The 10,000-nt window shown below is 41.4% G+C and overlaps 2 protein-coding genes across 4 annotated transcripts in view; one reads left to right on the top strand and one right to left on the bottom strand.

Annotated features, from left to right (window-relative positions):
* Positions 1-3,089, top strand: part of LOC113818342 (uro-adherence factor A-like) — a 59,473-nt gene extending 56,384 nt beyond the window's left edge. For all 3 annotated transcript variants that reach the window (XM_070124171.1, XM_070124172.1, XM_070124170.1), the window contains exon 7: positions 1-3,089. This exon is cut by the window's left edge and continues 2 nt beyond it. In XM_070124171.1, the coding sequence (XP_069980272.1) occupies positions 1-181 (181 nt within the window). In that variant the 3' untranslated portion in view covers positions 182-3,089.
* Positions 3,090-3,258: 169 nt separating this feature from the next.
* The window catches only part of LOC113818339 (uncharacterized), a 120,164-nt gene continuing 113,422 nt past the window's right edge, over positions 3,259-10,000 (bottom strand). The window contains exons 7-12 of the mRNA XM_070124168.1: positions 9,330-9,417; positions 8,765-8,895; positions 7,324-7,462; positions 6,312-6,541; positions 5,773-5,948; positions 3,259-5,526 (exon numbers count right to left, since the gene is read on the bottom strand). Of these exons, the coding sequence (XP_069980269.1) occupies positions 4,169-5,526; positions 5,773-5,948; positions 6,312-6,541; positions 7,324-7,462; positions 8,765-8,895; positions 9,330-9,417 (2,122 nt within the window). The 3' untranslated portion in view covers positions 3,259-4,168. The remainder of the gene's footprint in view (positions 5,527-5,772; positions 5,949-6,311; positions 6,542-7,323; positions 7,463-8,764; positions 8,896-9,329; positions 9,418-10,000) is intronic.

Here is a 10,000-nt window from a genome sequence, read left to right as displayed (position 1 = left end):
CATGGAGGCGACCAAGGCCCTGATGAACCACCACCTCGTGACGAAGCTGGAGCTGAGCCTCGAATCCGAGTGCCGCCTGCTCCTCCAGCAGTGGACGTCGCCTCACTTCACCCACCTGTGCAAGCGGTTCCTCGAGTCCCACCACGTGCAGCTGCAGAAGCCCGTCAACCTGCCCCTGTAGTGGCTGCCGTGCGCGATGGCGAGGAGAAAGCCCTCCGCGACGCGACCCTGGCGAAGAAAACACACTTTCCGAGTGAACAGGACTGGCTGTGGTCCGGACGCTCATATTTTTTTTATTCTATTTACAGTGTTTCGTTTTAATTTTGAATGGTGATAGTGATACCCTCGGGATCTTGGTGCGCCGACGCTGTGCCCGCGCGCGCTCGGGTGGCGAACTCTTTCCGAAAAAAGAAGTGACCGGCGATCGTTTCTTCTTCTCGTAAACGTGTCCTTTTGAAATCGCGAGTCGGCGAGTCCGTGGAACGTGGAGACTGCTCGGGCGGCCGCGGGAGATTCGGTGATATATTTCTCCTTCTCTTTCTTCCGATATCGCCCTCACTGTCGATCGCTGTTCAGGAAAGCAAAGAAGAGTGTAAGGGACAGCTTGGTTTAAACACACTCTTTTCTTTTCTCTCTCTCTCTATCCCTGTCTTGAGTGAATTGAAAAGTTCCATTTATATATATATTCAGAGTCGAGATTCGTTTTGTTTCACTGCAACACCAGGAGAGAGACTTCGGACAACGGGAAGCGACAGAAGCCAGACGCACCACGGGCGAGTGTGACGAACAAAAAACGTTGCGGGAGGAAAGTGCGAAGCAACATGCAGCTACTTGCAGGAAGGTCTGAACTTCTGACAACCTTTTGGACTCGGGAAGTCGAGGGCGGAAAGCTCCCCTCTGCGCATCCTGGTGAAAGACAGCAAAATGATATCTTAAAAAAAAAGTATTTAACGGATGCGAACCTATAGTTTGAAAAAAAAAAGAATAGGAAATTTTTTTGAAGAAATAACGTGATAATAGTACTAATTATTTGTGACGTCGCTGTTCAAATGCAGTGGTTTGAGGCCTTTTTGGAACCCCCCTTTATCCCCCCCCCTCCTGGTGGCAGTACCCCCCCAGTCCACCTCGAGGGCCTTGTACAGTGTACAGTTAACCACTTGGTCGTCCTCAGCTAAAGTGGATATATTTAATAAGATATTTCTATAGTGCCCAGCAACTATACTAGGTTCAGTATGAAAAGTCTCTTTTTTTCCATGTAAGGTGTTTTAGTGTATCGGAATGTCATTTATGCAAATTTCTTAAAAGAGAAGATATATTAAAAAACAGTACTTTAAAAAAAAAGGCAACATTCTCATGCACTTTCGACACTCGTGTAAATAATAGGACTCATCGTGCACAAGTTATATTTTCATGGGAGGTTTTATCGGGGATGTGTTTTGTACATCTTTCAAATGTGAAGTTACAAGTGTGTGAATTTTGTAGTTGATTTTTATAGGATAAAAAAAGTTGTTAAAAAAAAACAAGTACAACCTCTGCAACTATGACAGCCCTTCAAATTTTTGTCATTGAATGTGAAATCTCATGCAATGAAAAAGTTATTGAATTTGATCAAATGATTTATTTTAATACCATACCATAAATGTTCACGAAATATTTACTTGTAAGAATATGAATTGATGTGTAAGGGAAGTGACTTGCATCAGTGAAAGACTTTTGCGTTTCTTAATTAATTTATGTAAATATTTTAGTTCCCCCCACCCCTACTTTCTTAATCCAACCCCCCCCCCACCTCACCCTTTCATCCTCACCCCCTCACCCACCCCCCTCTCTCTCCCCTCCCCTTATGAAGAACTTGTTTTAAAAATGAATTAGAAAGAAAAAAAAGATACTGCTATTTATCCTCCCCACATGTATGTTTGTGTTTCAAGTCTCCTATATTATTATTTTTTTTTTCCTGTATTTAGCCTAGTCAGATACCCAAAATATCATTTCCTTCAGCTATGTATTGATTTAACTTCGGACGTCCAGGCACTCTGAGCGGACGCTGTTTTAAACTAGTTATTGTTCGGGGCAGAGTTGGTCGGATTGTGCTCTTCTTAGGTTTTTGATTTCCTTCGCTCTCGGCTTTCGGACTCTCTTCTTTTTTTTCTTTTCTTTTTTTTCTTTATCTTTCTTTTTTTTCTTTATCTTTCTCTTTTTTTTCTCTTTCTTTGCTTTCATCTTTGTTCCTTTCTCTTTTTCTCCTTTCTCTCTCTTGCTTTCTTTTCTTCTTTTCATTTTCTTTCTCTTTTGCACTTTTCCTCTTTCTCTTTCTATTTTGTCTTTTACTGTTTCTTTCCTTCTTTGTTACTCTTTCTTTCTCTCTCTCTGTTTCTCTTTTTTCCTTCCTCTCTCTGTTTCTCATTTTTCTTTCTCTCTGTTTCTCTTTCTCTTTCTTTTTTTTTATTCACTCGCACTTTCATCAGTATCATTATTATTGTCATTATTGATTTTATTAATTTTATTACATTTGCTATTACTTTTCTGTCACATACCTTTCTTTTATCAATGGCTGATTTGACTTGCAATTAATTATTCCTTCTCTATCTGTCTTTCTTTTCTTGGTACGAGGAGAAATTTCGAGCACTTATTTGAGAAATTATTTTTTCCCAGTTCAATCAATATTCTTTTGTATTTGTTTATATTTTTTATATTTAACGAAGTCCATCTTTGTCTCATTCTTTTACACATTTGACGACAAAATTGTTTTGCTTACACTAGTAATAATACTTGACCTTATTCTGTAGTTCCCCCGATCGATACTTTTTTGGTATGAGGGGAACATTCTTTTAATTTTATTTATTTATTTATTATGTATGTTTTTTTTTTGCAGCCAGACTTTTTCTTTCAAATCAAAGAGTGGCATTGCAACAGATCTCAGTGAATTTCCCAAAGTACAATCTATATCTACTTGCACCAACGTTTAATGACGTCATCAGGCAAATGTGCCCACCCCCCTTTCCTCGTGTCCTTTAGTTTTTGTAGTACACGACCCATTGTACATACTTATACTGTTTGTAAGTATAAATACATGCATATTTTCACCAGTATGTGGCTTGTTTTCTTTTTATCCTTCTTGGTTTTGGATTCCGGGTGATGGGGATTTGTGTGAATGTGAGAGAAAAAACGGCCTTTTACAGGAAATGGGAATATTATAGAGAATGAAAAAAACAGGTTGAAATGGATCAAAGTTTTTTCTCAGATTATAAAGATTATTTTCTTGTTAAAGCCAAAAAAACAATAATTTCTGAAAAGACGATTTATTTTAGTACCCTAATTTTTAACATTGGGAGCCGGACTTTTCGCCAGCTTTAGAAAATACACAGTCCCACGGTCCTCTCGGTCAGTCATGCTGCTACTTCGCTTTGGGAAAACAAAGCAAGTTCAGCGCAACTTATGGATGACCTCTCGCAACTGTACATAACTCTAGGATATGCACAAAGAGACCACCACTGAACACTCAACTGCACGTACTTTGACAAAGAACATCGCTTGCTCACGAAAAATTCTCTGAAAATAGATTGATGGTCATTTTCATTTCAGCTTTGTGGTGGTGTGTGATTTCTCTTTATTCCAAACACAGTTCTTTACTTATTATTGGGCGCAATATCTCGCGCACCATAGAAACTTGTAGAAAGAATTTCATCATACATTTCCCACGTATATATATACAAAAAATAGATATTTACTCCTGGTCATAAAAAGCATTAGGAAAAATACAGCCATATAAAAGTGATATTCCTGGAACTCCAGTTATCAATGGAATATTTCGAGCCAATGCGTAAAGTTACTGGCCTTCTGGCATTCTTTGGGCTCATTATATTTATATTATATACAAGTACAACGTGCAAATCGCAATACACTGGTATCAAAAGCTAACTACATGATCGCTTTGTATATTACATTAAGGAGGCTGGTTTTAATTCTTTTGATGAGATCTTTTTAATGTCCTTTTGAGAGATGCTAAGGAATCGATGACGCTAGTCTGTGTTCTACAAAAATACGCATTTTAGTAAAGTAGTAAAAGAACTTCAAGAAAATAGCATCTCAATGTGACAATTTGTTGCGGTTATCGTTTGCAGAAACTGAATCCGCAGATACATTTTAAACCACATCCAGCGCCAGCCTTTCAGTGCCAGTCGGACCAGTCCATGTCGTCCGAGCGGTACGAGTCCCTGCCGCTGAGAGCCTCGTCAAAGGCATCGCGTCTCTTCGTTATGGCCGTCTTGAGGATGAGGGAAATGTCGTTGAGCGAGTGTTCGGGGATGTGAGTCAGGTCGGACAGCGCCGCGGGCCGGACGGGTCGCAGCCTCTGCTTCTGACTCAACAGCTGTTCCGAGGTCACGACCAGAGGCCCGACGCGCGACCCGGACTCTGCCCTGCGCGCTTCCGGCGACCGAGCTCGCGCCCGGCGCTGAGGACTGCGGGACGACCGCGGCCACCGCTCGGGGCTGTGGCGGAAGTCCGCCTCCAAGTGGCGGTCCGTGGAGCGCCGCCGCTCGGGACTGCGCGGACTAGGGGAGTACCTGCGCTCGGGAGAGCGTCGCCTCGGGCTGGACGAGTACCTCCGGTCGCGCTTTTCTAGGCGCGGGTCCTCCGGCTCGTCCAGGACGTGGTTGGAGCCCCCGGAGCTGCTGCCCTCCAGGCTCGTCCACGACTCGTTGGGACTCTCGCCCAGGCTGTCTCTGCTGTCGGCCAGCCGCTCGCGACTCTCGGCCTGGCGCCTCAGCCTCGCCCTCTTGTCGCCGGACAGCTGGCGCTCGCGGTTGTACGGCTTCTTGTATCGGATTTCCCGGCGGAGTTCCGAGTGTCTGTCGGTGCTGCTGAAGCGCCTCTCGTTGCTGCTCGAGCGGCGGTCTCGCTCGTCGCTGGTCTCCAGGCTGGCGGCTCGTCTGTCGCGCGAGGACATCTTGAAGTTCCTGCTTCTCTCCACGACCTGCTTGGGCTCCCGGCGCGGCCTGTTGGACCGCCTGTCGTCCCTCCGCTCGCGGGCGTCGCGGACCTTGCTGCCGTCGCGGTCTCGGCTCTCCTGCCGCCGGTCCCGCGGGTCCCGCCCCTGGTTCCAGCCGCGGTCCTTCTTGGCCCTCGTCTCTCGCTCGCGGCTCCCTCGGTCCCGCTCCTTCTCCGGGCTGCGCCGGTCGCTGCGCCGTCTGTCGGGGCCCCGCTCCTTGCTCTCGCCGCGCCGCCCACGCCCGCGCTCGCTGCTGACGCCCTGCCGAGGCACGCGCTGGTCTATGCTGTGGTCCCGACTCGCTGCCCTCCTACCGGAATCGCTGACGGGGGGGCGGGACATCTTGTCGGGCGACCGGCGCCGACCTTCGTCTCTCGGCACCAGGTCCCGCTGCCGCCCGCGGTCCGGACTGCGGGCGAGGGGCTGGGGAGGAGCGAGGACTTCCCGCGGGCGGGGCTGTCTGCTGGGAGATGGGCGGCGGGCGGGCGAAAGGCGGCGGGTCGGGGAGGCGTGGGGCGGGGAGCGGGAGGCCTCGTCTGCGATTAAAAGTTCATCGATTAGCCTCGCATCAGCCGAGGGAAAGCCATGAAAACAACATGATAAAGCTGATGATGATGACGACGACAATAATGATAACAGCAATAGCATAAAACAATAAAACTAATCACCACCAGTAACAAAAGGACGCAAATCATACAATCAAAACAACGAGACAAATCGCCAACAACGAAGTAATAACGACACACAACAGGAAAATCCAAAGCCCTGCACGCCCAGCTCACCTCGCGCGGGACGGTAGCGGGCGGGGTCAGAGGTCACCAAGCCCATCGTCTCGAGAGCCTCTGGAATGTGGCGGTCTCTGGGCGAGTTGTCCATTTCGCTATTTCTGATCGCTCTCTGTTGCTGCAACTGACGCCGTATCAGTTCCACGCTTTCTTCCACGACTCCGATTATAGTTCTGTTGGAAAGAAGCGCACGTATTGTCTACTAATTTAAACAAATTGTAACAAAAATTAATAACTGCAAGAACACAAAAAACGGGACTTTCGGTGTTTGCAAAAGGTCAAATGTAATCATAATAAAGGTTAAAAATATCTCTTGTGCAAAAAAAGTTTCAAACTTAATACTGATAGAGAGAATTAAGCATACACCTAAACATGCATTAAAAAAAAACTCTAAAGTTACCCCCATCCATTTTCTCTTTCAAAGAAAACGAGAGATCAAAACACACGGGTAACTAATATAAAATCAAAAAGGGACGCATTACAGAAACACCACAGATTCTCAGGCGTTTCCCCAACACTCCCAATAGGATTATTACCTCGCAGCGCCGACATCAGCCAGTAAAGAAGGCCCGATATTGGCATTCTGCAGGACGCCACGCCAGGAGGTGGGGACCGCGGCCGAGTCCAGCGCCCCAAGGATTTCCTCGAAGCTCGGCCTCAGGGAAGGATTCTGAGCCCAGCAGGAGGTGATGAGTTCCTTCAGTTCCCTCGACACTCCGGCGACTGGGAGATGGGGACGCCCGCCCGATTCAATGGTTTCCATAATCTGAAGAAAAAGGTATGGTTGTGCGAATAATCTGAGGAGGTTGTGCGAATAATGGGAATTGGATGTGCGAATAATGGGAGGCGGTTGTGCGAATAATGGGAAGAGGTTGTGCGAATAATGGGAGGCGGTTGTGCGAATAATGGGAGGCGGTTGTGCGAATAATGGAATTGGATGTGCGAATAATAGGAATAGGTTGTGCGAATAATGAGAATTGGTTGTGCGAGTAATAGGAATTGGTTGTGCGAATACTGGGAGGAGATTGTGCGAATAATAGGAGGTAACTAATAATGACAAGAAAATAAATGTGCTTGATATCAAAGGTCATATGACACTAAAGCGAATGATGGAAGATGGACGGAACGGTGGGAATATTTGCGGAAATATTGTATAAATAGTACTGTTGTCAAAATGTATGATTTGTCAATAGTGAAGCACTACAGAACGAATAGCGTTAATTATAACAGGACTTCAACCAATGAAAATAACCCTAAAAAAACAAACAATTATTACATAACATTTCCCTCCCTTTAAAAAACAATAATAATAATAACAATACTACTACTACTACTACTACTACTACTACTAATAATAATAATAATAATAAAAATAATAACAATAATAATAATAATAATAATAATAATAATAACAATAACAATAATAATAATAATAATAACAAAAACAATATCAATAATAAAAAACAAACAAGCAAGCAAACAACCAAACAAGCAAAACAAACAAGTAACCCCCCCCCCCCAAAAAAAAAAGAAAGCCAAAAAACAGACCTGGAATATATCCAAGCCTCTGAAGGGGTGGCTCGCCGTCAGCATCTCCCACAGGATGATGGCGTAACTATACACGTCACACTTGGCTGACACGTCCCCCTTCGTCAGCAGTTCAGGGGCCATCCAAGCGGGTGTGCCTCTGTGGGGGGGGGGGGGGGGGGAGTCAAATAAGAGTGAGTTTTTGAGTGTGTGATTATCTCCCGTTTTGTCTTGTTTTGAATTAATTTTTATTGGTTTAAGGGATAATTTATTTATAATTAAGGTATGATTTACTTATAATTACTATTTATTTATAATTAAGGTATGATTTACTTATGATTATGATTTATTTATAATTAAGGTGTGATTTACTTATAATTATTTATTTATAATTAAGGTATAATCTACTTATAATTATCATTTATTTATAATTAAGGTATGATTTACTTATAATTATTATTTATTTATAATCAAGGTATGATTTACTTATAATTACTATTTATTTATAATTAAGGTATAATTTACTTAATTATTATTCATATATAATTAAGGTGTCATTATGATTTAAATAATACCTGCAATTTTATTAATTATTGCCATCAAACACAATTAAAGAACATTAAAGAATCCGACCTTGATAATAATAAATAAGCAAATGAAGAAGAAAAAAAAAATAAAAAATCCGTCCTCAAAGATAAGTTAAACAAATAAATAAAACACTGGATAATTAAACACAAACAACAACAAACCGACCTTAATTAACAATAACAAACAAATGAAGAATAAAAAATAGAATCCGATCTTAAAAAATAAGTTTTAAAAATTAAACAAAACACTGGATAAGTAAACACAAACAACAAACCGACCTTAACAATAACAAACAAATGAAGGATAAAAAGAAAAAGAACCCGACCTTAAAAAAAAAAAATTAAAAAATAAACAAAACACTGGATAAGTAAACACAAACAACAACAAACCGACCTCAACAATAACAAATGAAGAATAAAAATAAAAAGAATGCGACCTTAAAAAAAGTTTAAAAAAAATAAACAAAACACTGGATAAGTAAGCACAAACAACAACAAACCGACCTTCACAATAACAAACAAATGAAGAATAAAAAGAAAAAGAACCCGACCTTTAAAAAAAAAGTAAAAAAAAAAATAAACAAAACACTGGATAAATAAACACAAACAACAACAAACCGACCTTTAAAAAGTTTAAAAAATGAATAAAACACTGGATAAATAAACACAAACAACAACAAACCGACCTTAAATAGTTTTTAAAAAAATAATAAAACACTGGATAAGTAAACACAAACAACAAACCGACCTTAAAAAAAGTAAAAAAAAAAAAAAAAAAAACACTGGATAACTAAACACAAACAACATCAACAACAACAACAACAACATCCAAACACACGACGAAACAAACAAGTCAACACAGGCAAGAAGCTGACCTGATGGAACCACGCTGAGCCGGCGACCCAGCACGTGACCTCTTCAGGATAGAGAAACCGAAGTCCGCGATCTTGGCCCGGTAGTAGGAGTCGAGGAGGACGTTCATGGACTTGAGGTCAAGGTGGAGAACCTGTGGAGAACGTAAGTGAAAAAAATGGGGAAAATATGGAAAAGAAAACGAAGGAAATGTGAAATAAAGATAGTGAAAAGATGGAAAAGAAAACGAAGGAAAGAAATTAATTTTTTTTTTGTTTATTTATCAAAAAGATGGGGAAGAAAAGGAAGGAAAAGGATATTTTTTGTTTATTTATCGTCCGTTTCCATATATGTTTCATGTATTTTATATATATGTATCATTTTGTATTCATTACATTCATTGTATATTCACATATTTTCCTTCATTACCCGAATTATTCTCCCCTGCAAAAAATAGACCAATAACAACACACAACATCAGCCTTAAGGTTTAACTCCATCCTTCTCGATTCAACTCCACGAAGCGAGACAAACGAAGCTAATTGAAACACACGAAAAGAGGGAACCAACAGGTAAGAACTCACTCACCTGAGGTTCGTGTTTGTGGAGGTAGTTCATGCCTTGAGCCACGTCTTTGGCCACCACAAAGTAGGCTGCGTGGTCGAGTTTGTCGCGCCTGAGGGAGTTGAGAAGAAAAAAAAACATTAACAGGTTGGGAAAATAGAGGAAGAATAAACATGAACAGGTAGGGAAATAGAGGGAGTAAAAAAAAAACACACATTAGGAAAAACAGAGGAAGTCAAGAAGAATATAAAATATGAAGAGGAAGTTAATCTAAGAAAAAAACAGGTAGGGAAATAGAGGAAGTCAAGAAAAACATTTTCAGGTTGGGAAAATAGAGATTTGTAGTGACATACATGAACAGGTAGGGAAAATAGAGGAAGAAAAAAGAAAAACATTAACGGGTAGGGAAATAGAGGAAATTAAGAAAAAAGACATGAAGAGGAAGTTAATTTAAGAAAAAAACATTAACAAGTAGGGGAAATAGGGATTTCCAGTGGCATGTATAGAGTATATGTACAATATCATAGGAGCAATATAGATAGAAAGACAAGAGATAAATATGTAGATAAATATATACATACAATATTACTAATTATTGCCATCAAACATACAAATGAGAATTAAAAATATATCGAATCGCATACATGATAGCATGATTACAAACGCGACATTAATTAGAATTGCTGCAAAAACGG

Source organism: Penaeus vannamei, chromosome 8, assembly GCF_042767895.1.
Source record: "Penaeus vannamei isolate JL-2024 chromosome 8, ASM4276789v1, whole genome shotgun sequence".
In the NCBI taxonomy this organism is placed as follows: domain Eukaryota; kingdom Metazoa; phylum Arthropoda; class Malacostraca; order Decapoda; family Penaeidae; genus Penaeus; species Penaeus vannamei.
Note: the sequence above shows the minus strand (reverse complement) of the source record. Positions and strands in the feature narration are given on the sequence as shown.